This window comes from Acinonyx jubatus, chromosome C2 (genome assembly GCF_027475565.1).
Source record: "Acinonyx jubatus isolate Ajub_Pintada_27869175 chromosome C2, VMU_Ajub_asm_v1.0, whole genome shotgun sequence".
Lineage (NCBI taxonomy): Eukaryota > Metazoa > Chordata > Mammalia > Carnivora > Felidae > Acinonyx > Acinonyx jubatus.
The window spans coordinates 6,231,973-6,258,885 of record NC_069384.1 but is presented as its reverse complement, the minus strand read 5'-3'; the positions used below and the strand labels follow the sequence as shown (position 1 = coordinate 6,258,885).

The following is a 26,913-nucleotide window of genomic DNA, read 5'->3' as shown; positions in this document are numbered from 1 at the left end:
TCCTTAAAATTGGTACCAGACTGTCCTCCAGAACTCTGCAGCCCCCAGAGTCCAGGTGTGAGAATTCAGGCTTTTCCACTCTCGGCCGCTGTGCTGCGTCATCCTGCCAGCATGGAACCGAGCACTGTGGATTTATAAGTTAGACTAGAAGAAAGCCTTTCTCTCTCTCTTTGAACTGAAGTACGACATACAGTGTTAGTTTCAGGTGTACAGCATAATGAATCAACCGTTTTCTGTGTTACTTGGTGCTCGCCGTCTGCTTTTTTTAAAATTTATTTAGGTCCTAGTTTTTGTGTTTATTCATCTTGTTTTTTTAGATTCCACATGTGAGCGAAATGATACGGTATTTGTCTCTCTCTGTCTGACTTATTTCACATAGCACTGTATTCTCTAGGTTCGTCCATGTTGTTGCAAATGGCAAGATCTCATCTTTTTATTTTTCTTTTTTTTAAGTTTATTTATTTATTTTGAGAGAGACAGAGACAGCACAAGCGGGGGAGGGGCAGAGAGAGAGGGAGACACAGAATCCCTAGCGGGCTCTGTGCCGCCAGAGCAGAGTCTGACACGGGGCTTGAACTCACAATACCATGAAATCATGACCTGAGACGAAACCAAGAGTCGGACGCTTAACCAACTGAGACACCCAGGTGCCCCAAGATCTCATCCTTTTTAATGGCTGAGTAGTATTCCTGTGTGTGTGTGTGTGTGTGTGTGTGTGTGTGTGTGTGTCCACCTCCTCTTTATCCACTCATCTGTCACTGGACATTTTGCTTCTGTATCTTGGCTAATGTAAGTAATGCCGCAGTAAACATAAGGATGGCTGTATAGTTTTTCAAATTAGTGTTTTTGTTTCCTTTGGGCAAATACCCAGAAGTGGAATTCTAGTTTAATGGAATTCTACAGTAATTGTGTGTTTCATGTTTTGAGGAACCTCCATACTGTTTCGCAGCGGCTGCACCGGCTGTGTTCCCACCAGCGGTGCGCGAGGGCTCCAAGAAAGCCTTTCTCGGTTGGAATTGTGAGACGTTGAGGTTTTCAGCACATGAATGCTGAAGTAGCTTCCCTGGAGCTCTTTCCTACTGCCTTTATTCCAGTGCAGTTTGGGGAGCGTGTGGGGAAGGGAGGGAAGCTTATTTAGATAGTGGTGTTTTTGTTTTTGTTTTTGTTTTTTTAAATTTTTTTTTAATGTTTTATTTATTTTTGAGACAGAGAGAGACAGAGCATGAGCAGGGGAGGGGCAGAGAGGGAGACACAGAATCTGAAGCAGGCTCCAGGCTCCGAGCTGTCAGCACAGAGCCTGACACGGGGTTCGAACCCACAACCTGTGAGATCATGACCTGAGCCAAAGTCGGACGCTTAACCGACTGAGCCACCCAGGTGCCCCTAGAGAGCGTATTTTGTGAGAGTGCCGGTTTGGGTCGCTGGCTGTTGTGTGGTGTGTGGACGTGGAAGTGACTGCCCGCTCTCCGGGGGGGGGGGCCGCTGTTCTCGTTAAAGTCCAGCCCATTGATTCCCAGCTTTCCTGTCTGGGGTCGGAAGGTTCCTGTGGAACCCCTGCTTCTGCTGAGATACTCTGAGGTCATGGACGTGCTGTGCACGCACGAGCGGCTGCCTTCAGTGGCCTCTGGGTTTCGGCGCTACACGTGGTCCTCACTGGGGAAGGGATTGGGGCCCGCCCCACACAGCCCAGGTTGTCTGGGTACATTTAAGTACTCACCCCCAGGCATTGTCACTGTGACACTGGCTGGTTTCCCGAGGGCAGGAATCGAGCCAGATTCCCTCTTTTATGGTCGCTCATTCGAGTGGCTGATTCAAAGCCGCGAAATGGGTGAGGACAACCGAAGGGATGCTGCTTCACTGCCTACTGTGTAGACTCCCTGGGCTCCCTCCACGCGTAGAGGCCAGCACCGTGTGTGGGTGGGAGATCGACTGGCTTTCCAAGGATCACAGAGGCGTGAGATCACTTTTGTCACTAATAAGGTGTGTTTATCATAGTCTGGCTACTTAAAGAACCCCTTCGTTATGCGGGACCCGGGTTGATTTATCAGCTAATTTAATAGTGCGTATTTGTTATTCATATTAAAACAGTAAAATGTCAGCTCACAGAAGGCTGCCCCACTTGGCAGCAGTGTGTGCCAATGTCCTGTGGACGAGTCTCTAATTAGACACTGTTTCAGGGTGCCGCCAGCGGAAATTAGTGGCTGTGCGTCTGGGTCTGTTTCCCGTGAGGACTGATTGATAGGGCTTGACCTCATCGGTTTGGAGAGTTTCCTTAGTATGTTTGCGTGTTTCTCGTCTTTCTTGGTTATCGGTTGTGTCACTGGCAGGTTGTCCGCTCACCGGCAGTGTCTTTGCAGGCTGCCCTGATGGTGTCGCTCATTTGGAAATACTACTCCGTCCCTGTGGCCGTGGTACCGAGTAAATGGATAGCTCCACTAGACCGCCTGGTAGCATTTCCTACCAGAGTAGCAGGTAAGAGTTTTCTGGAAATCCCAGGGGAAGAATACGGACATGCGGGGTACGAGGTGAAGTAACCCCCACCTCGTCCCTTCACTAGTGAGCAGTTCTTGGTGTCTGGGCCTCACAGCAGGCTCACGGTGAAGAAACAGGCCGAGAGAAGTTACCTGCCGTGGCCAGCGTCACCGGCATGTTCTGTGTCCAGTCTGCTTACAGAACCGAGGTCCACTCCTTGAGTTTGATGCCCTGTTCATTGAAACGCCCATCTCTAGTCCCTAGATTCTGTGACCTCTTCGTTCCTCACGCTTGGCATTTCTCCAGCATTTACTGCTATTGGCTGTTCTTTTATTTTTGAAAGGTAACATCCTTGGGATGTTAAAAGCAGTACATATCATTAATGATGAGAAATACAAGAACAATTTTAAAACCATCTCATGGGCTATAGATAACTTCTCTTAACTTTGTGGTATGTTTTTCCAGTCTTATTTTCTATTTGTTTTATACAACTAAAGTCGTCTGGTACATGTAACTTTATATCCCCTTTTACTTTATATTGTAAACCCTTTCCCGTATCAGTAGACTTTTTAAGGAATTTCAAAAAACTGCTCTTCATTAATTTCTCTGTTAAAGATATTTGTTTAGGTCCTCATTTTTTACTGTCGTCGTCTGGTTATGCAACGTGCATCCTTGCCCGCCAGCCTTTGGTTGTGTTTTGTGATCACGCTGGAAGTAATTTACTGAGTGAAAAAGAATGACCGTTCCCAAAGATTCCAATTTCACCGCATCCTTCTCCCTCTGCCCCTCTTCTCCCCCCAGCCTTGTGGGCACTGCTGGTGGGCTCTCAGGGCCGCTGAGCAGGAGAGCACGAGGCCCCGGCATCTCGGGGGCCACGGGCACTCTTGCAGCCTGCTTTCCTATTGCTTTGTCCTCACCTGGGCATGAACGGCAAGGGTAGACATGGCCTAGTTTATAACAGTATTTTGAGAAGGAAAAACAAATAGTCTTACAGGGTGGTTTTCTAATTTATTAATGTCATAACAACACGCCTCTCTGGCAGGAAAGAAATTCGCATCATTGCCAGTTCGTGTGATTCTTAATGAAGGAGGCAGCCTGTGAATCAGGTCTGATGAGTCTGAATCCAGGAGACACAGTCTGAGTTTTTTGTAGCCTAGCACTGCTGACAAAGAGTTGGATTCCTGTAAATTAAAGGTAGCAGAGGCCAGAAATACGGGCAGAACCGTTGGCATGCTCTCTGATGCTGAATTTCTTGGTTTCTAGGTGGTGTTGGAATCACCTGTTGGATTTTAGTCTGTAACAAAGTCGTGGCTATTGTGCTGCACCCTTTCAGCTGAGAGACCAGACGAGTCCAGCTGAGACACTTGTCAACAGTGGATTTTTCCTTATAGGCTAAAAACCTGATACTTTTTTTTTTTTTTAAAGGAAACAGAAGCACACAGGTTAGGTTTTTTTGTTGAATGTGTTTGTTCTTGGATCTTATGTGAGATACGAGAGGCCTGATCTTGTGCACTTGTCGTTGAGCCAGACGGCCGGTCTCTGGTCTCTCAGGCGAGTGCCCCGGCCAGCAGAGCCGCACGTTTGTCGGGAGAAGGGTGTGGCGTGGGTGTCCACACGCTGTGACTCGGGGTCTGCCCTGTTGGCGTATTTTAAAGGTCATGTTGCCAATGGGAAGTCGGTTTTCTAACTTAAGTACTCTAAAGACTTTGTGCTATTCTTGATCCAGATTGGAAAGCAATTTAACTTTAATACCGCCAGTGGAATTTGGAATCTCGTGTAGTACTGCTAAGAGTAACACTAACTGACATTGCTTGTGTTTTTTCCCTTCCTGTGTTGAAATGTCACGTGTTGGGCAAGCCTTTGTATAGTATTATCTACTTATCTGAAGCTGTTGATTTTTCATCACTGTGTTTTGTAATGTATTCATGAGATCATAATGCATTGTTTTATGCTTGAATTGTATGTTTTATATTTAAAGCATTTCAAATGAAGTCTGTTTTCTAAGCATTTAATATTTATGCTCTGTAGAATGGAACAAACTTAAACTGGGAATTCTGATTAAATTAATTTGAGTGGATACATTTTTAAAAACACTTCTTTTTTACTGTTGCTCTTTTTTTTTGAATTATAATTGACACATGATGTGTTAGTTTCATGAGTACAACATAGTGATGGTATTTGTACACACTGAAACGATCACGATGAGTCTAGTTTCTCCGTGTAAAACACTTTTTTATAATTAAAAGTTTTGCAAGGGCTTGTGTGACTTCCTTCCTTATGGTTACTTAACTTGCTATGACCAGTTTGTAAATGTGACAGGTGACAGAGGGCTTTGACTGTTAACTCAGTTGGCCACTGCACCTTAAAACTAAATCCTGTCACCGGTTTTTAAAAGGTAGTATTTGTATTCCCGACTCCCCTAGTGACCTGAGAAGCTGCCAATTGTGCCAGGAAAAGACAAAGTGCCAGAACGTTCTAGTGTGTCTCCAGAGTCGGGGTCAGGTTCCCCTTCTCGTTCCTTCAGACTTCCCAGCCCCGGGCTGACTTAGCTTTCCTCAGAAAGGACGTGGAGCAGGCATCAGGGAGTATTTCTAGCGAAAGCATCCGAGGGGGTGTTTTGGCCACAAAGGATGAGAGGCCCACCTGCCGAGGCGAAGAGGGGGCACCAGGGAGCCTCCGGGGCCAGGCCCTCGAGGCCGCGTGCCTACTGCCCGCGCTGAGCGAGCTGCAGGCCTGGAGGCAGGTTGTATGGAGCCGTCGGTGGCCGGGCACGGCGTGCGCAGGGACACCCGTGGATCACTAGTTCGTGTTCAGTCTCCCTGACAAGACCCTTGCTCGTCTCCTAATGATCTGATCTTCCGCTTAATACTCAAGAATTTTGACGACTGTCACCGAGGCCGGAGGAGGAGACGCGCAGTCCCGGCCCGTGTCCGTTCTGCACGCAGTACTTGTTTGTGAAGGTTACGTCAGGGACGTTTACACGGCCGCCGTGTTTTACAGCATCGCGGCTTTTTAAAAGTCTGTTTGTTTTTAAATAGATAATAAACATCGTACTGGATTCACGAGATACAGAAAGGGATACAATGAAAAGTAGATCTATCTTCTGACCGGTTAGTGTCCTGTCAGCCCACTTTCTGTTTCCCGTCAGTACCAGTTTCTTACAACTCTCCCAACGATACCCCGTGTGTATATGAATATTGATGGATACGTTTTTAAAATAATTTTTTTAAATTATAAAAGTAATACCTAGGGGTGACTGGGTGGCTCAGTCGGTTGAGCGACCGACTTCAGCTCAGGTCATGATCTCACGGTTTGTGAGTTCGAGGCCCCCATCGGGCTCTGTGCTGACAGCTCGGAGCCTGGAGCCTGCTTCAGATTCTGTCTCCCTCTCTCTCTGCCCCTCCCCCACTCATGCTTTGTCTGTCTCTGTCTCAGAGATAAATAAACATTAAACAAAAAAGTAATACCTAAAAAAATAGTAAGTGCTCATTTAAAAAGAAAAAAAAACGACTCTTCCAACGATACCTGGTGTGTATATGAATATTGATGGATGTGTTTTTAAAATAATTTTTTTTTTAATTATAAAAGTAATACCTAGGGGCGCCTGGGTGGCTCAGTCGGTTGAGCGACCGACTTCAGCTCAGCTCATGATCTCACAGCTTGTGAGTTTGAGATCCATGTTAGGCTCTGTGCTGACAGCTCAGAGCCTGGAGCCTGCTTCAGATTCTGTGTCTCCCTCTCTCTCTGCCCCTCCCCTGCTCGCACTCTGTCTCTGTCTCTCTTTCTCTCTCAAAAATAAATAGTAAACATTAAAAAAAAAATTAAAAAAAAACAAACAACTCCTACTTGGAAGCAAGGAAACAAAGTCCATGATTGCACAGAGCGGGGATTACTAATATTAACATTTGAGCTTTTCTTTTTTTCTATTTATTTATGGATAGCTATAGGTTTTGCATTTCTATTAAAAAATACTGGATACAGGGGCGCCTAGGTGGCTCAGTCGGTTAAGTGTCTGATTCTTGATTTCCGCTCAGGTCATGATCTTGAACACCTAAAGCTCTCTTTATGGTCTGCTTTACATTTATGATAAATTAAGTGGAGCTCTTTACACATAAACCCACCAACATTTCCTTTTGGGGTTGATACCCTTCTGTTGCCTGGATGAGGGGTAGAATCCTAGTCAACTATTTCACTCTTCCTTGACCTGGCCGGAGTTTTAAAATAATCTGTGAGGATGGGGCACCTGGATGACTTGAGTTGGTTGGGCATCCGACTTCAGCTCAGGTGATGATCCCGTGGTTCACAGGTTCAGGCCCCGAGTCGGGCTCTGTGCGGACAGCTCGGAGCCTGCAGCCTGCCTCGGATTCTGTCTCCCTCTCTCTCTGCCCCTCCTCTACTCACCTCTGTCTCTTTCTTTCCCTCTCAAAAATAAACATTAAAACAAAACAAAACAAAATTGTCTGTGGGGATTTCTTGAGACCTGGGTTAAAGACAGGCTTTTCCAGACAGTTTGCATTTCTACTGCCCTCTGTAGGTAATCCAGTTTTCAGGCTTCCCGGGAGGTTGAGGGCAGACTGGCTACAGACTCTCAGAGTCTGAGACAATTTCTCCAGGTCCTGGAGGCTGAAGGCCCTGGATGTCCCAGCCTTCCGTCCCATGGGTGGGGCTCCTGGCAGGCCCCTGCTTGGGTGGACAGACTTTGTCCCACTGGGTTTTGTCCTGGAGACTCAGTTCTCCAGTTGTGGCAACTGCCTTAGGCAAGAGCTGACGTCAGAGCTCTGTTTACCTGCCTCTCTGGGTACCTGCTTTCACTTCGTGTTTACCGGCTGTGCGACCTAGTTGAAAACTGAACACATGTTCGTTAGAGCTGGTACAACATTTTTAGCTTTCTTAATGAGCAGGAATGCTGGAGTTCCTTGTCTTCCAGACTACAGGAAGTGGCTCTCTTGTTTTTATTATAAAACCTTTTTTTCCTGTTGGTTATAGAGTATGTTCATTGTCGAAAATCATAGGAATAAATTTAAAAGTTGACCACAATTGGGGCACTGGGGTGATTCTGTTAAGTGTCCGACTTCGGCTTAGGTCATGATCTCATGGTTCGTGGGTTTGAGTCCCATGTTGGGCTCTGTGCTGACAGCTCAGAGCCTGGAGCCTGCTTCGGATTGTTTGTCTCTCTTTCTTTCTCTCTCTCTCTTTCTCTCTCTCTCTCTCTCTCTCTCTCTCTCTCTCTCTCTCTCTGCCCCTCCCCCGCTTGTGCTCTGTTTCTCTCAAAAGAAAAAAAAAAGTCAGCCACAATTTTATTTTTCAGAAATAAAAAGTTAGCATTTTATTACCCTATAACCATTCCTATGCATAATTTTAAAAAATGTTTATTTGTTTGTTTTGAGAGCGAGAGAGAGAGGAGGGGCAGGGCAGAGAGAGGGAGAGACAGAATCCCAAGCAGGCTCCGGACTCTGAGCTGTCAGCACAGAGCCCAATGTGGGGCTTGAAGTCATGAACTGTGAGATCATGACCTATGCTGAAGTCAAGAGTTGGACCCTTAACTGACTGGGCCACCCAGGTGCTCCCATGCATAATTTTTTAAAAAGTTGAGATGACCAGAAAGCAACAGTCCTGGATTATATTTTTATTAAGTAGTTCCCTACAGAAGCCCTTTCGGATGGCTCTGATTTAATGTTTTGATTTATGCTTTTGTTGTGGGTAGGCATAAGAAAAGACCCCTTGAAAACTTCTACATCTGCTACAAGGCAAGTAGATGTTATAACATGGAATATTACTCCGTACACCATTTTTAAGGATCCTTTTAGTAAATTTCCCAGAATTCAGGGCCAGGCATTTATGTCAATTGACCTGCATTTGCGAATCTCCCCTTACAAGCCTGGGGGAGGGCTCATTCTCCCTCTGCCTCCTGTTCTCCCCTTCCTACTCTGTTCCCCAGGGTAGCTTTCCTAACGGTCAAATGCATGGCAGTTACAATATTTATCTCATCTTTGGTTTTAAGAACAATGGTTTTCCACCATGGCTTTCACTTTCTTTTAAAAGTTTTGTTTTACTATTCTCAATTTTTTTAAGTGTTATCACACTCTAACCCAATACACCTCTTTGGAAATAGCACGGTCTCCGTTATCAAGAAGCGGCCCTTAAAAATCACTGCAGGTAAGTAAGCTACTTAGCACTGGGAGTCCAGCCCCCATCTTGTCCCCACAGGAGATGCTGTCAGTATCCTGAATCTGTTAGGACAGAGCGGCTGGCTGGAGTGGACAATGATTAGGCCCATATGCTCTTTCAGAACAAGATTAACAGAATACAGGTCAAGGTGCGTGTATGCAACCAGTAGAAATAAAAAGAGTGAATCTCAGGTGTACATGAGGAAAGTCACCACAAGGCCTGGTTAACCGAATAGGAGAGCACTCAAAAATAATTTTCATGAAACCAAGCTTGGTAATCACTGTGCCTTTTTTTTTTTTTTTTAATAGAGTCTACTGATCATATTGTTCCCTTTCACGGCTGCTTCCATGTTTTTTAGTTAAAACCCAGCGTGATTGCTGAGAACATTGTTATATATATGAGACGTGTGTGTTCTTGGTGACTAACTTGGTCTTATGAGCCATCGAGGTCCGTAGAATATGAAAGCCATGTAATCAGTTTTCCAAAAGATAATGGACGTGTTTCATTTGTAGGGAAAAAAAGATACAATTTTATATTTGAAATGTTTTCATTGGCTAATCACAATGGATATTTATTTATTTATTTATTTTTAAGTGTTTATTTGAGAGAAAGGGCAGGAACAAGGAAGCGGCAGAGAAAGGGAGACAGAGAATCCCAAGCAGGCTCTGCACTGTTAGTGAGATGCCTGACGCAGGGCACGAACCCACAAACCATGAGATCATGACCTGAGCCGAAATCAGGAGTCAGACGCTTAACCAACTGAGCCACCCAGGTGCCCCTGGATTTTTAGAATTAGATTATATAATAAAACAAAACCTTACTTATCCAGTCAGTCTAAGTACTACAACACACACACACACACGCGCGCGCGCTAACGTTGTAAGATGGAAGGCAAGTAAGAATGAGAATATCAAATCAGAATGTTAGGATAAAGCTTCTATTTAAATAATTATTTTCCTTTTCTCTTCGGTGGGCGAAGACGACTTGGAGTTTACCACAGTTACTTTAGAATCTCCAAAAGCATTGCTGGCCGAGGCCTGACCGGGAGGCGGATGGTGCGCCATGCCTTTTGCAGTCTCCTCGGCCCCCCTGGGGGCAGCCGTGCTGGTCAGGTCATGTTTAAAGGCACAGCCTGACCCGAACAGTTCCTCCATGAGACTGCTTTTCTTCTCGCTGAAGGTTGCTTTGGGTCGGGAAGACTTGCCGAAAGAGGGTTCGTACCCGCTCACAGAACGTTCTGGTTTTGGTCCCTCCGCGAGCCCGTGGGCCTTGCCTGCGCTGGCCGGCCCCCCTGACGCGGGCAGGCCCAGATGCAGGTTCTCGGTGGCTTCCGTGAACAAGTAATGCTTTCTCTGCCGGAAGGGTATTTTGACGTTTGCAGCTGCGTTTTTCTTGGGCCCCTCACCCGCGTCACTGACTTGCAGACTTCTGAACTCTTCCTTCACTGCGTCGTCTTCCCGAGTGTCCTCCCTGTCAGGGTGAGTGTCTTGAATTCTCTTTGGTGGCACTTCTTGTTCTTCGGGCACTAAAGTGGTTTTCTTCTCTTGATCTTTTTTCTCCCTTTGTCTCTCAGGGTTCTCTGGAGGTGCTCGTACTTCCAAATGGTCCTCTTCCTTTGATAAATCTGTATGCGAAAAATAGTCTGTTTAGTGATCGTTATTATTTTAAATGTGTAGTTATTATTTTTGAGAGAGAGAGACAGAGTATGGGGGGGCAGTGCAGACAGAGAGGGAGACACAGAATCCGAAGCAGGCTCCAGGCTCTGAGCTGTCAGCACAGAGCCCGACGCAGGGCTCGAACTCACGGACCGTGAGATTGTGACCTGAGCTGAAGTCGGTCGTTCAACTGACTGAACCGCTCAGGTGCCCCAATACCTCACCCTTTCTCAGGGAGAGGTCCCCATTCTAAAATTCTTATATTTAGATGACTCTCACATAGAGTTCTGCAACTGAGGTCTTTCTTTTAGTTTCTACACCACCAGGTTGACTTGCTCGTGAGACATACCCACCTGGAGACCCTGTGGGATCCTCAAAGTGGACAATTTCAAGATGGAACTCATCACCCCCATGCTGTGTGGGCTAACTGTTCCCCACCTGCCCCCACAGAGCTTCCCTACATCCCCGTAGAATGGCTCTTATGGATGCACCTGCATCCACCTCTCACATGCTCTGGCTTCCTGCTGGGTTGGGCTCATGGGAGGCACTGGCAGGAGACTGAAGGGCAGGTGGAAGATGGACTCTTCCTGTAGGCCCCGGGCGGAGCTGAAACGGACCGAGCTCTTCCTGCCACCATACTCTCGTTCAGTGGTTCTGTCCAATTTTCTCCCTTTGTACCTTGAGGCTCAGGGTGATGGCTCCAGCTGTTCCCAGCCCCGGGGTGCCTCCGCATCCGCGGCTGGTCTCCCCTGGCCTATCCCATGCCTCCAGAATCTTCTAACCCTCCTCTGTCCGTCCCACCATGTCTGTCTCCCGAAGACCCCGACACATACCTCTCCCGTGTGTCCCTTCCCTTTACTGACTCCACGGACGGCATCAGCTCGCGGTCAGAACCCCAAGCCAGAAGCCGGAGACATGCTTGTCTCTTTCCCTCACCCCACTGCCAGTAGGCCCCCCAGTGCCATAACCTTTTCCTCATAGGTTGTCCTCATGGTCCCGTTTGGCTTAACAGAACCGTTCAAGTTGTGGGACTAAATGAATTTGCCACCGCGAGGTAGTCAGCCGCGTCACCTGCACTTTGGCAGAGACCCAAAGGCAGGCAGGGGAGTAGGAAAGCTTCGGCCGGAGAAAAGGAAGGGCTGCAGGCGGGCCCTGATGGGGGCGATAGGCCTGGAAGAGCCGTGGGCAGCTGGCAGTGGGGCCCCCTCAGCGATCGATTAATCAGGGGGTACGGATTCGCCTTTGTCTGGTTGCCACCAAGGCGACAGAAGAACCAAAAACCAGGGAGGCGGCAGGTTATCCATCGAATCCTGGCCATTCTGGGCCAGCGGTTAGGGAAGTCCTCGCTTGGCCGCCTGGGTCGTTCCTAGAGGTGCCGTGTGACGTCCAGCCGGCTGGCGTCCTGGGCTGCGGATTGTACCTGCCCGGCGGGAAAGGGTTTCCGGGGCCGGCCTGCTGCAGCCTGTGGGTCGGCTTCTATTTTTGTCTGCGGTCTGGCCATTTGCATCTTCAGTCTCTCGGGGTCATTGCCAGTTTTTACTAAACAGCGGCCCCCAGAGCTGTTATGTTCCTGGTTATAAAGATAATACATCCTCCTGGAGAACAGTTTAAGCCACCCAGGAAAGTATACGGTATAAAGAAGAGAGCAAAAACCTCACCCCAGGTTCTTCCAGCAAGCCGTAGGCACCGTTAACCTTTTCTTTTCTTTTTGTAAAAAATTTTTTAATGTTTATTTATTTTTGAGAGAGAGCAAGAGAGAGAGACAGAGCATGAGCGGGGGAGGGGCAGAGAGAGAGAGAGAGAGGGAGACACAGAATCCGAAGCAGGCTCCAGGCTCTGAGCCATCAGCACAGAGCCCGATGTGGGGCTCAAACCCACAAACTGTGAGATCAGACCGACTGAGCCACCCGGACGCCCCTGTTTGGTGATGTTTAAATCCAGTCGGTTTCTATTTCAAGGTGGCACGTGTAGCACACTTACTGACATCTCCCGACAGGCACATGAAAGGGACAACGAGAGGTGAGAAACCAAACGCATCCAACATTAGAACACAGGGGAAGGTGCCGACAACGAGCCTGAAATGCTCGGCTTTCCTAGAACATACCGGGTAAATAGATTTATGAACCCAAATTATGAAAGAAGAAGTAACATTTGCTAAGAAATCATCAGCGGATGTTCATCATTACCAGCTGGGTGTGGTACCAGTTAAAACAACGAGAGCATTTTTCACCCATCCAAATGGACAAGTGATTTCCAGGTTCGGTGAGAATACAGGGAAATTGGAACTTCCGGGTCCCCATTGGTGGGTGTGTCAATAGTACAGCGTTTTCTGGATGGCGACATGGTCAACGAGTTCGCTTCTAGGACCGAATGCGATAAACACACACCCAGCATGTGTACTGCGGCACGGTTTGGTAATGGCGAAGCGTCCCAGGTGTCTGTCGAGGGGTCATGGTTACAGAAACCATAGCACGTGCCGTCGAGGGGGTTCCGGGCGGTGGTTACAGAGAATGGGCTGCGTACACGTGAGCTGACGGGGAAGGACGTTCACAGTGTGTTGTTAATGAAAAAGCCACTTGAAGGTGAACTTCCCTGGTCCTTCCCCGGGCACTCAGGAGGCCCTGCCCTCTGCCTCCCGAGGATGGGCCGCCCCACCACCTGATTACTGACCAGCCGCCCATTTGGGAGGGACAATGGGGACAGTGGCATGCGTACACAGAGTTGGAGGATTTTCTCGCATGAACACACAGAAATAAAATTACTCATTTTAATCCAGGGAACTAGGAATTCTAGCAAGAGAAGTTGTTTTAAGAATTCATGGTGAGGGAAGAAGCCAGCAGACTCTAGTTAATTCTAAATGACTGTTAGCTGTGCCCTGTGATACTTGATGCAGATGTGAACGAGTTGGGGGAGACTGCTCATTTTGCACCTCTGATGTTCCCAGCCCTGGTCTGTCACCTTCCCTGGTTCCTCCTTGACTCGAATCCTGGCACGGCTCCCCGTCTCCCCCCCGGAGAGAAGGCCCGTGTGCCCAGCACGCTACAAAGCTGTACCACATCTGGCCTCCCCTCCCCTCTCTTCGGCTCCCCCCGCCCCCACCCCATGACATCTGTCCTCCGGGCCATGGGGTCTTGGCCTGGAATGCTCTTCTTGGGGGTCCGCGTGGCTGGCCCCTTCCCCCCGCCCCACCGCAGCTGCCCTTCCCTAGCCTCCTCTGTTCCACTTGTCTTCCCACCCTCACTTCACGCCCTCAACCTACTGCACACCTTACTTGTTTTACCCAATGTCTGTCTGTCTGCGCTGGAGCGGACACATGTGCGGGCAGGGCGGTTTGTCTTCATCGCTGTACCCCCAGTGCCCAGGGCAGTACCCAGGGCACAGTATATGCTCAATGAACATCCGTCAAATGAACGGATGAAGTTTCTAGGAGAATACGAATTACAAACGGACTAAAGGACAAGCGGAAAACTTAGACCAGTGACCCCAGGAGGAGGTGAAAATGGAGTTGTTGGCTTCTGCCCACTGCACCAGACACGGTGGCTTTGCAGGTGAGTCGTGCCAAGCCTTTGTGTTATTGAAACGTGTTCTAGGGGCGCCTGGGTGGCTCAGTCAGTCAAGCATCCGACTTCAGCTCAGGTCGTGATCTCACAGTTCGTGAACTTGAGCCTCACATCAGGCTCTGTGCTGACACCTCGGCCTGGAACCTGTTTTGGATTCTGTGTCTCCCTTTCTCTCTGCCCCTCTCCCAATCATGCTGTCTCTCTTTCTTTCTCTCTCAAAAATAAATAAACATTAAAAAAAAAAAAAAAAGAAACACTCTAAAGCCAGTCTGGTCCCACACCAAAGGTGTGGCCCCTCCAGAGCCTCTCCTGAAGCCCCCCACTCTGCCGAGGGGGAGCAGGTGACCCGGGGCCCTGGGGGACAGTTCTCTCACGGCGATTGTGCTCACACGGCCGTGAGGGACTCCGCATTCCCCTGCAGCAATAATGTGGCATGCACGCAGTGGGGCAGTGCCTTTAAAATTCTGGAGGGAAATCATCTCCAGCCTAGAAGTTTCTTTCTAGCCAGTTATTAATCAGGTACGAGGGCAGAATCACATCTCCAGGTGAAGGTAAACACATTTCCCCCACATGCACCCATTCCCAAGATGTGGCTCTCAGAGATGATGGCGCTGGCCGAGGAGGAGGAGGACGCGGTTTAAGAACAAGACCTGGCAGAGGAGGGGGTGACAGGAGCCTGCAGGGGAAGGGAGGTCCCAGCACGATAGCTGCGCGCCAGAGGCAGAGGGCGACCAGCCCGGACGCAAAGAGGCTGAAGCATCAAGGGTTGGTGTCACTGGGATCCCTGCTCTGCAAAGCTCCCAGGCCCCCGATGTCCTTGGCCTGTCCTGCCCGTGGCCCGATGAAGGTGCTGCCCTCTCCATCGTGAGCGGCAGCCTGGGTCGGCTGGGGACTCTCATTCCACCCCCCAGGAGCGTTCTGCTGGGACCTCCCCCCAGGAGCTGGAGGTGAGTGTGCTGATCTTAGCACAGGGAATTCGGACTGGCCCTGTCCCGGAGTGTAGACGCCACGGCTCCGGAGCTCCCCAGCCTCCCAGGGAGCTGCGTGGCCTCCTCGGTGCTCTCGGAGGAGCATCCTGGGAGGCTGAAGCCAGTCTGTGCATCTCCTCCTGCAGTCTTTATGTCAAGTCTTCGTTAACGGGAGCATCGCCCTCTACGCAGCTGGGTTTGGGTTTGCTACTCAGTTTATCAGAACGGAACATACTGTTTAAAGATGTGTACGAGGACAGGACATGGGGAGGAACAGCAAGGGAGTGACCGGCAGCAAACTGAACATGTTGGTTGTTTTCTGATGGGCGGGGGGCGGGGAAGTGCTTAGGAAGGGCCCACGCGTGTTCTGGGCAACACTAACGTCCTAGCTCTTTTTAAATTAAAAAGAAAAATTTTTTTTTTTATTTTGGAGAGAGCGAGTAGGGGAGGGTGGCAGAAGGGGAGAGAGAGAAAGAATCTCAACAGGTTCCACGCTCAGCACGGACCCCGGCGTGGGGCTCCATCCCACGACCCCAGGATCATGACCGTAGCTGAAATCAGGAGTTGGATGCTCGACCAACGGAGACGCCCAGGTGCCCCCAAATGACCTAGTTCTTAAGCAGGAGAATGGCCACATGGTGTTCATTTCATAATAATTCTTTATGTTGTATGATTTTTCCCCCCTAATTTTTGGGAAGGTGCAAGCAGGGGAGGGGCAGAGAGAGGGGGACAGAGGATCCTAAGCAGGCTTTGCACTGACAGGCTGACAGCAGCGAGCCCGATGTGGGGCTTGAACTCACAAACTGCGAGATCATGACCTGAGCTGAATGAAGTCAGATGCTCAACTGACTGAGCCACCCAGGCACCCCTGTATGTATGTGTTTTATGTGTACTTTCTCACACACGCACACACACGCACACCCACACACACAGAGTAATTCACACCTTAAAAAGATCAGGTAAGAGTAAAGGACACTTTTAAAAGCAGTTAAAATTACCTTCGTATTTTTTCTTGGACTCCTCTTGGTTTGGTAGTTTGCTGATACAGGGAGGAACCGCACAGGTCATTCCGGTGGATTTTTCTTTATGACCAACGTTTCCAGTTGTCTTTTTACCCTATAATTTAGGAAAGCAGCAAAAAAAAAAAAAAAAAACCCATTTTTTTGGGTACAGATAGTTTTAAATTGTATTTTATTCACTGAATACGAATACTTTCTGTGTAGAGTAAGAGACTGTTCATAGTCTATTTTTGTAAATAGACACTGCAAGAATTCAAATTTGTTGTACCTTAGTTGTCAAAGATGGAACATCTTCTGATTTTTGGGTTTCCTGGTGTTTCATGCTTGTAAACAAAAAACTTCTGTCTGCTTGTGTGGATTTTGTTGAAGAAACTGCAGAACAGGTACATTATGTGTAAGGAACATATTTTACATGTGGGTGCAATATTGACTTTACAGAGAAAATAACACATTTGTTGTGTAAAACAAAGTATACCAGATATTAAAATTTTTTCTTCCAATATATGTTTAACATTTGCCAGTTTCCTTTCTTCCCTATCATTTTGCCTGTTTTGTCTCGTTTTGGGGCCACCAAGGTTGCACAAATCACAGTGTTAGGCTCCAGAGCGAGGAGGCTTTAGGCTAGGTCCACGTTGCTCTGGGAGGACCCGCTGTCCCCGCCACAGACACACAGTCGTGAGGGAGTGAGTCACAGGGACGTCCTGCGTCAGTGCTCTTGGTAACCAGCGGTTAGATCGTCCACCGCTAAATCTATACCTCACTTTCCTCAAAGTGTTATCCCATCTAAATGGCCCCATGGCTGGTACGATCATCTCTGCTGGCTGTTGTTCTGGATTACACAGCAGAAGCAAACAAAGGAAGGCAAGAAAATGTCAAGGTTGTTGCCTTTATTTATGTATTTATTTAAAGCAGGCTCCACACCCAGGATGGAGCCCAGTGCAGGGCTTGAACTCATGACCTTGAGATGGCGACCTGAGCTGAGATCAAGAGTCAGGTGCTTAACCAGCGGAGCCACCCCGGTGCCCCTGAAATTACTGCCTTTAAAAGTGAGCACGTAGTGACTTTTTCTACCAAAACAGGGTGTTTCTATTGTACCTCTTCTGAGCCAAGCCTGATGCTGGCAGATCTGGGGGGTGGCGGTGGGGGGTGGGGGGAATAAGTACACCCCATCTTGAAGGAAAAGTACTACTCAGCAATGAAGAGGGACACACGGATGATGGCAGCAGCAGCATGGGTGAGTCTCCGAAGTATTAGGCTGGACACGAGAAGCCGACCGAATAGCACGTGCTGTGTGATCCCACCTATGGGAAACTTGAGAACAGGTAAACGAAGCTGCTGTGACAAGGGAAATCAGTGGTTGTCCCAGGGACAAGGACAGGGACTCGTGATGGCAGGGGGCGCGTGGGTGGCCTCCTGAGCAGGGAGAGGTTCTGCACGGACTATGGTCAAAACCTGCTGAATTGCATACTTAAAATGGGTGCATTTTGGGGCATCTGGGAGGCTCAGTCAGTTGAATGTCCGACTCGGTTTCAGCTCAGGTCATGATCTCATGGTTCGTGGGATCGAGCCCCACGTGGGGCCCTGTGCTGGCAGTGCGGAGCCTGCTTGGGATTCTCTTTCTCTCTCTCTTTCCCCCCCTCTCCCTCCCTCCCTCGCTCTCTCTCTGCCACTCCCCTGCTTGGTCTGTCTCTGTAAAATATATGTGTATATATATATAATATATATAAGTATATACAAATATAAAATATATAAAATATATTAATAAAATAAATTATAAATTAATAATTTATATAAATACATATAAACATATTTAAAATATATAATATATAATTATATAATACATTATATAATTATAATCATAATTATATATTATAATAATATCATATAATATATATTATATATATTATATATACTATAATTATATAAAATATATATTATCTATATATATTAAAAAAAAAACAAGCCACACACTAAGAGATGCGCTTGGAAAGTTCGCTGTCTGCCAGACACTCTCCTCCAGGCCGGAAGGTGGCCCTCTCACTCCGCCTGCAGAAAGGGCACGCGGGACTGAGCAGAGGCTGGGAGGACCAGGGAGCACGTGCAGTCCCTCCTACCTGTTCCCCCATGTCGCAGCTCATTGTTCTTCTGGAATCACAAAATGTTTCAATGCCTAATAAACTGATGTTTTTAAAATACCCATTGTTTCCGTGATATAAAGTAGGAACATAGGACTACATACTTACAAGTAGATTTTGAGCAAAAATAAAGTGTACCTGTCGGATAATCTTTGTCATGTAAATTTTTAAGTATCCGATTCGCATAGATGTTCCTGATTTCAAGCTCTCGGTCCTTCTCCTAAGGAGAACCACAATACCAATCTATAAATACTTGCTTTTAGCAGCCTGGATTTCTTCTATAAAACACGTTGAGCAAGCTCAGCATTCTTTGAATAAACTCTGTAGATGTTGGCGGGAACAGAAATAGGCCATATCCTTCTAGATCATCCCTGACACCAAAAAGTACCTTGAAACAGAGCAACAAACCATTGTGATGGGGACAGTGCTGCTGAGGGGTTTGCAAGCCAGCTGCCCTCACTGCAGGTTCTGTCCCCCCGGGTCTGCGCTGTGAAGTTTGCTGGCTTTTCTTGTGGTCCAGGACAGCCACTAGCCACGCTGTGGTCTAAACTAATTAAAATGAAATGCACCGTTCAGTCCCCCGTGGCACTGCCCATATTTCCAGTGCTCAGTGCTGCACATCTCTGGTGGCCACGTGACTGCACGGTGTGGTAGAACATTCCCACGTGGCACGAGGTTCGACAAGACAGGCCTGTGTTTCGACAGTACGAGTGCAGGGTGGGTGAAGCCTAGAACAAAGGCATCGCTGTTCAGCTTTAAATGTCAGGATTGACTTTTTAAAGTCTTGGCAAAACAGGGGTGCTGTGTGGCTCCGTCCGTTAAGCGCCCAACTTCGGCTCAGGTCATGATCTCACAGCTCGTGAGTTCGAGCCCCGCGTCGGGCTCTGTGCTGACAGCTCGGAGCCTGGAGCCTGTTTCAGATTCTGTGTCTCCCCTCTCTTTCTGCCCCTCCCCTGCTCATGCTCTGTTTCTCTCAAAAATTAATAAACATTAAAAACTTTTTTTTAAAGTCTTGACAAAAGTTTTGAAATCCTGGCTTGTTGAGGGAAAAAAAAACATTGCATTAAGCACCAAACACTCCTCTTACACATGCACCAAGAGGCCAGCCTGTTAGACTCAAGACCACTGAGTTTTAGTCAAAGCCACAGTCAAAAGGAGTGGGCACTGGTGCCTGGGTGCCTCAGCCAATTAAGCATCGGACTCTTGATTTCAGCTCAGGTCATGATCCCAGGGTCGTGAGATCGAGCCCCGTGTCGGGCTCTGCCCTGAGTTTGGGGCCTGCTTAGGACTCTTCTCCCTCTGCCCCTCTCCCCCATCCCTTTAAAAACACAAAAACGGAGTGGGTATATATGAGTTAAGGCTGTCTTCTGTATGGTTAGAAAGGGTCAGAGGAAGGTGCCCAGAGAAGGAGGGTAGAGATAGGAGGAAGGGAGAGAGAGAGAGGAATCAGATGGGGTTCTGGGCTCCCTGTGCCCCTCAGGGATATTAGGAAGGTGAAGAAACAACTCTAAGGTTTGGAAAAGTCTCAGCGCAGGAGGCCTTGGTGTGGCCTGGGACATTCAAAGCCCGCGGTCAAGCCCCCCTTCAGTGTGGAGCCAGAGTAGTAATGCATTGCCAGTGGTAAGTTGAAAGGGCAGACACGCCATCCAGGCAAAGGGCCAAAGAGAGCACTTCACTCACTTGCACAAAGAGTGAGACCCAGAGAGGGGACGGGAGCAGAGGGAAGAGTGAGAGCCAGGGAGCCTGCTTCCGAGTCTTCAACGTTACTGACCCAGGTGATCCCACAGCACAGGCTCTGGGACCGACCGTCGAGCCAAGGATCCGATGGCACCTCAAGGCATTGGCATCGACAGACAACAAGCGAAGATGGCCGAGATTTGACCTACGGAGCAGAGGCCATGAGCGTCACCGGCCACGTTCAGTACCTGCCACACAGGTCCCGGGCACCCCACTAGTTAGGACCAGTCACTCCTCAGACGAGGGCAAGAGGTTCCAGAGGGTCAGGGGACTCTTTCTCCTTTTACCAACAGGGTAATGGGTGTGCACCCCCTCTTAACGCTAGATGCTGTCTCCACCAAGAGACGCTGTAAGTCTCAGAGACAACCTAAAATGGGGCCAGTTTTGATTAGAACAGACTGAGACAAGCTTCTGCCTAGTCTCCGTGTCCATCCCTGTCCCCACCTCCAACTTGTGGGAACGGGGCTCATAAGGAAGTATGGGTCAGTTATGGAAACTAAAAATGTTACATATTTGTGCACATCTGAGTTGGAATGGGCAGGTTTTGTACTGATTCCATTTTTAATGTTTATTTATTTTGATGGAGCACGAGTGCATAAGTGAGGGAGGGGCAGAGAGAGAGACAGAGAGAGAGAGAGAGAGAGAGAGAATCCCAAGAGAATCTCTGCACTGATGTGCAGAGCCTGACTTGGGGCTCAATCTCACGGACCCATGAGATTATGACCTGAGCCGAAGTCCAACCCTTAAGCGACTGAGCCACCCAGGCGCCCCTGTACTTATTTTAATCATAAAATTAATTTACTATTGGGGCACCTGGGTGGCTCAGTCGGTTAAGTGTCTGACTTCGGCTCAGGTCATGATCTCGCGGTTCGTGGGTTCGAGCCCCGCGGCAGGCTCTGTGCTGACAGCTCACCCTGGAGCCTTCTTCCGATTCTGTGTCTCCCTGTCTCTCTGCCCCTCCTCTGCTCGCACTGTCTCTCTCTCCCTCTCAAAAATAAACATTAAAAAAATTTAAAAATTAATTTATTATCAGAGGTACATAAATGGATACAATATGAGAATATTAGCCTTTTCTAGAATTTAAGTTTCTAGGAGCAAAAATATCAGTATATTTCTCTTTTTCTTTCTTTTCTTGTAATAACACCTCACTTAGCAAGAAAGAATGGTAATGGTGACAGTTTATTACCTGAAGGTGGCCAAGTTTATTCTGGATATTATGTTTTTTTAAATTTTTTAAAATGTTTATTTATTTTTGACAGAGAGAGAGAGAGACAGAGAGAGAGCATGAATGGGGAGGGTCAGAGAGAGAGGGAGACACAGAATCTGAAACAGGCTCCAGGCTCTGAGCTGTCAGCACAGAGCCCGACACGGGGCTTGAACTCACGACCTGTGAGATCATGACCTGAGCCGAAGTCGGACACTCAACCGACTGAGCCACCCAGGCACTCCTGGATATTATCTTTAAGAAGAATATAGTGTAGGACATCTTAGAAAGTTTTTTTTTTTTTTACCCCCCACTGGTTAAGACAAGAAAGATTTTGATGTTTAGAGGGGCAAGCGTTGATCGTCTGGAAAATCCAGTTACTTATTTTGATTCAGGCTGGTTCCTTGGAGGGTCTAGCATGTGCATCAGCAGCAGAGAGCAGGAAGAAGGCAGATAAGAAATGCTGGCTGACGGGTGACAGGTGCAGGGCTGGCTGGGGGCAAAAGGGAAGGACAGTCCTCCCTCAGGCCTGGAACAAAGGTTCAAGTCTGGATGCTGTCCACAGACCTGGGTCCAAGATCAAAGACAACAGGTTCAGAACACAATCCAGGATACTTGTGTAGTTGAGGTCAGTCAGTTAATCAAGAGAAAAAATACTGGGGCGCCTGGATGGCTCAGTCGGTTAAGCGTCCGACTCTTGATTTTGGTTCAGGTCATGGTCTCGCGGTTCATGAGTTCGAGCCCCAACAGGGCTCTGTGCTGACAGTGTGGAACCTGCTTGGAATTCTCTCTGTCTGCCCTTCTGCTGGTGTGCAATAAATAAACATTAAAAAAACCACACACAATAAGAAAAATCCACATGTAGGAATGCTCATGGCATGTTTGTGGAATATTCATAGGAAAGAGGACTCACCAGCTCCAAGGTTATCAGGTCAGAGTTTGGTGGAGGTTGGGTCATGGTGGGGAACCATGTTAAAAGAGCAGGGCAGATGGCTTCCAAAAGACAGAAAACAATGTCTACACAGACAGTGCCACTTTGGCAGGGGTGAGCTTGTAGCCTGGATGCTGGGTAGAGTTGCAGTACCTCATTTGGGAGCCGCGGAGGACTGATATTTATCCCTTTACTTTGGCCCATTTTCTGGAAAGAGAGCAGTGTCTAGAATTGGTGTTGGATGACTTCGAAAATGAGTTTCAGAGTACCAAAACAGAAACTTTGATCTTTGGAACCGTGCCTTCCCGAGGTCAGGTGCTAGTGATTTATGTTAATGTGGCAGATTGCATTTTCTCAGAATTGCTTCAGCAGTATTTCCGGTCCCATATGCTCTTCCAGAAACTTGTGACTCCCCATGAAGAGGTAGAATCTATTGCTCCTCCCATGGTGCCGCCTTGACAAAGGGAATGGGGTGGAAGAGATGCTGTGTGACTGGTTCTCTTTCTGTCTGTATCTCCCCAGTCTGCTCCTTGGAACCTGGCTGCCATGTTGTGAGGAAGCCCACACCACATGGGGAGGCCACATGTGGGCAGTTCTGGCCAACACCCCAGTTGCCGTCTCGGCTGTTGGTTGACACCAACTGCAGACATACGTGCGAGACTTTAGAGCACTCCAGCCCCAGCCTTTGAACCACCTTAGTTGATGTCGAGAGTGGCAGAGATGGGCTAACCCTGGCAAGCCCTGCCAGATTGTGGATTCGTGAGCAAAATTAATATTGTCATTTCTTTTTTTTTCTTCTTCTTTTTTTGAAGTAGGCTTCATGCCTAGCACAGAACCCAGTGTGGGGCTTGAAGCCAGCACCCCAAGATCAACACCTGAGCTGAGATTAAGAGTTAGATGCTTAACTGACTGAGCCACCCAGGTGCCCCCCAGTATTGTCATTTCTTTCTTTTTTTTTTTTTTTTTTAATTTTTTAACGTTTAACAGAGCATGAACAGGGAAGGGGCAGAGAGAGAGGGAGACACAGAATCGGAAGCAGACTCCAGACTCTGAGCTGTCAGCACAGAGCCCAACACAGGGCTCGAACTCATAAACCGCAAGATCATGACCTGAGCCAAAGTCGGACGCTTCACCAACTAAGCCACCCAGGCGCCCTAGTATTGTCATTTCTTAAGCCACTAAGTTGTGGAGTAATATCTTATGCAGCCATAGTGATTGGAACAGTCAGGTTACTAACACATCCTTAAAGGTTCCATCCCTTTATTCCTTGGGTCAGTACCCGGGATGACCATGAAGTATAAAAGTCTATCTTATTTTTCCTGCTGAAACAGGACTGTAAGGGGGTAGGAGTATATCCTGAATGAGGAAGAAACTATAGGTGATAGGCCATGGGTTGAATGATTTGCATTATGGGAAATGATCCAGTGGATTGTTTTAAATTCTTTTGTATAGCACACTCCCTCGGTATCTTCTTTTCCTTCATGTGTTTTTCATCTGTCTTCTGGCTCTGTTTTGGGGAGATTTCCTCAATATCCCTAGATTTTCCTTATCTGCCAGCTCTTTTACTGAATTTTGTATGATGGAATTATCTTTTTAAATTTCCACTTACTGTTTTCTGATTTTTTCCCCATTTTCATAACATTCTTATTTTATGGGCACACAGTATCATCTCTTCTGCATATTAAATAAGCCTACAGGGTGGGCTGGTCTGCTTGTCATTCTTGTTCTTTCTTCACGATGCTGGAGGCTGGATTATTTTACTAACCTACTGTTTTGTGTGGACATTCATTTCTGTAGTTAGGCTTCTTTCCTGAATGGAAAGGCTGGCTCTGGGTAAATCAGTGGGACTTGCCGACTGCCAGGTTTCACTCTGAGGGGAGTCATTTGACTAAGTGCCTCCCATATTCCAGAATTTCCCCTTGGAAGGGCATTACCTGGGATACTGGCATTTACCCCAGGTGTCCCAGCCCCATTTCTCAAGTCTTTCATTCACAGCCTTTCTGCCTGATGGAAAATGCTGGACTCTGATGCTGTGAGTCCTGTTGAGAGGGCAGTCAGGTGAGATTGATGACCCAGTCCCCTGTGCTCAAGTGTCTCTTGCTCCTGTGTGCCCTGGGGCAAATGCTTCTCCAAGCACCTCATGCTGTGGCTTCTTCTGCTCTGTGACACCCATAGAGATGCTTCCACCTGTTTTCTGTCTTCAGCAAATGTCCCCAAATCTCTGCTGTTGGCTGGTGACTTTCCCCAGCTCTTTGCTTCTGTGGGTCCACTTTCTGTCCTTCACTGATCACTTCTGTGGGGTTCTGACGGGAGGGAAGTTACAGAGAGTCTGTCATCACCAACAATTGAGGCCAGAGCGAACAAGGTCCTTCTCAGGCCAAACCAGAGTCCCTGTCTATCTGCTGGTGAATGTGGTGTAAGGCACCCACACCGGGAGATTCTGATTTCACGGATATGGGTGTGGCTGGGGCAGTGGAGTGTTCAAAGCTCCCCAGATCAACGTGTGGCCACGTTTGAGGACCATGGTTTCAACCAAATGTGAAGACAGCTGCCCCAAGGCTCCGCTCCTGCTGTCCACTTGATTCTGAGCTTGGGGTTTCTCTCCCTGTTCCTGTTAAGTTACCAGCAATTTTTTTGCAGTTATTTAGGTTGTGATTATTGGTGTCTGGTTTCTCGATCAATCTGAAACATTGTTTTTGATCTTTTTATCTTCCAGAAATTCTTTGGAAGTTCTAGTACGATCATGGTATCCTTTCTGGGGTTATGGGTTATTGCTTTAAAATATGTTGTGCGTCATTTCCATGGGGTTGTGGCAGGAAGAGATGAAAAGCGTGTATTTAGCTCGTCTTCTTGACCTGGTTCAATTCTTTAGGGCATAAAATATGTAACTTTTCTTATTTTTCCCTTTGAAAGGATTTTATTATAAAAAATGTCAAACATACACAAATGTAGAGAAAATAGTACAGTGAATCTCCATGAACCAGTGAACCAACTTCACTAATGAACAACTCCTACCCTGTCTCTCTCTCTCTACACACCGCCCTCTGATCTCGTTCCCCAGCTATGAATTATTTTGAGGCAAATCCTAGACAGCATAAATTTAATCTGTATTTCACTATGTATTTATAGGAGACAACGGCATCCCTTTTAAAACCCAACCACAGTATGAACATTTCACCTACCAAAAAAAAATAATAATAATCCCTTAATATAAACATCCAGTTTGTTTCATTTTTCCAACTGTCTAATAATTTTTAAATATTTCGTCTATTTATTATTTTTTAAATGTTTATTTATTTTTGAGAGAGAGAGAGACAGAGCACGAGCAGGGGAGGGTAAGAGAGAGATGGAATCCGAAGCAGGCTCCAGGCTCTGAGCTGTAGGCACAGAGCCTGACGACGGGCTCAAACTCATGCACTCTGAGATCATGACCTGAGCCGAAGTCAGATGCCCAACTGACTGAGCCACTCAGGCGCCCCATAAAGTGTTTATTTATTTTTGAGAGAGAGAGAGAGAGAGAGAGAGAGACAGAGTGTGAGTGGGGGAGGGGCAAAGAGAGAGGGGAACAGAGTGGAGAGGGCTCTGTGCTGACAGCAAGAAGCTCCATGCAGGTCTCAAATTCACAAACCAGGAGATCATGACCTGAGCTGAAGTTGGACACTCAACCGACTGAGCCACCCAGGGGCCCCTGTCCTGTAATTTTTTTTTTAAGTTTGCTTGAATCAGAATCCAAACAAGGTCCAAAACATTGAGATTAATAGGTCTCTTAGTCTTTAAGAAACCTGTTTGTATACAGCTTTCTTGATATTATTCAGGTACCATGTAATTTTCCCTTTCAAATTGTACAATCCAGTGGGTTTTCTTTCTATTTTTTTTTTATTGTGGTAAAATGCACAGAACATAAAATTCACCATTTCAATCGTTTTAAGTGCCCAGGTCAGTGGCATTAAGTACACTGTCATGCAACCATACCCACTGATCACGTCCAGAACTTTTTTTTTTTTTTTTATCTCCCTGGAACTTTTATTTAAACTGAAACTCTATCCCCATGAAACACTGACTCCCATTTTCCTTCTCCCAGCTCCTGGCAACCACCACTACACTCTGCCATTATGATTTTGACTATAAACTAGAAGAATACAGGACTCGCCTTTTTGTGACTGGCTTATTTCATTTAGCATAATGTTCTGGAGGTTCATCCATGTTGTAGCAGGTGTCAGAATTTCCTTCCTTTTTAAAGCTGAATAATACTTCATGTGTGTGTGTATATATACACACACATTACATTTCTCCACTCCTCTGTTGACGGTCACTCGGGTAGCTTCCACATTTTAGCGATTGTAAATAATGCTGCTGTGAACGTGGGGGGACAAATATCTCTTCAAGACCCTGCTTTCCATTCTCTTGGGTATAGACCTAGTGGAATTGTGGGATCATACACATTTTTCATTTTTTGAGGAACCTCCATACTGTTTTCTATAGTGGCTGTAGCATTTTACATTCCCACCAATGGTGCCCAAGGGTTCCAATTTTTCCACATTCTTCTCAATACTTTTCTTCCTTCCTTCTTTTCTTCTTCTTTTCTCTTTCTTCCTTTCTTTCTTTCTTTCTCTCCCTTTCTTTCTTTCTTTCTTTCTTTCTTTCTCTCCCTTTCTTTCTTTCTTTCTTTCTTTCTTTCTTTCTTTCTTTCTTTCTTTCTTGTTATTATTATTTTATAGTAGCCATCCTAATGACTGTGAGGTGGTATTTCCTCACAGTTTTGATTTGCATTTTCCCAGCATTCAGTTGAGCATCTTTTCACATGCTTATTGGCCATTTGTAGTTCTTCTTTGGAGAAATGCTTAAGTCCTTTGCCCATTTTTGAACTGGTTTTTTTTTTTTTTTTTTAGTTGTTGAGGGTTTCTCATAATCTCTTTTACTCTATAAATTCCTCCCTCATCTCTTTTGCTTTGATTCGCTATTTGTTTGCTGTAGAAACTGGGTTGTTTGTGCTGTAGAGTTTCAGATGGCCTGATGATGTTGCTGACTGCATCCCTGAGGTATTACCGTGTTCCGCTGCCCGTA

General features: G+C 47.1%; 2 protein-coding genes across 14 annotated transcripts in view; one reads left to right on the top strand and one right to left on the bottom strand.

Annotated features, from left to right (window-relative positions):
- The window catches only part of GET1 (guided entry of tail-anchored proteins factor 1), a 61,396-nt gene that overhangs the window by 10,541 nt on the left and 23,942 nt on the right, over positions 1-26,913 (top strand). For 3 of the 6 annotated variants that reach the window (XM_015063177.3, XM_027041595.2, XM_015063178.3), the window contains exons 4-5: positions 2,358-2,472; positions 3,736-4,730. In XM_015063177.3, coding sequence (XP_014918663.1) covers positions 2,358-2,472; positions 3,736-3,809 — 189 coding nt within the window. In that variant the 3' untranslated portion in view covers positions 3,810-4,730. The other 3 variants (XM_027041592.2, XM_027041591.2, XM_027041594.2) reach the window with 3 other exon arrangements.
- Positions 9,562-26,913, bottom strand: part of LCA5L (lebercilin LCA5 like) — a 54,222-nt gene continuing 36,870 nt past the window's right edge. For 5 of the 8 annotated variants that reach the window (XM_027041586.2, XM_027041587.2, XM_027041589.2 and 2 more), the window contains 4 exons: positions 18,116-18,197; positions 16,111-16,214; positions 15,822-15,939; positions 9,562-10,264 (listed from right to left, as the gene is read on the bottom strand). In XM_027041586.2, coding sequence (XP_026897387.1) covers positions 9,582-10,264; positions 15,822-15,939; positions 16,111-16,214; positions 18,116-18,197 — 987 coding nt within the window. In that variant the 3' untranslated portion in view covers positions 9,562-9,581. Of the gene's footprint in view, positions 10,265-12,148; positions 12,826-15,238; positions 15,438-15,821; positions 15,940-16,110; positions 16,215-18,115; positions 18,198-26,913 lie in introns of those variants that run through there. The other 3 variants (XM_053220547.1, XM_053220546.1, XR_008297524.1) reach the window with 3 other exon arrangements.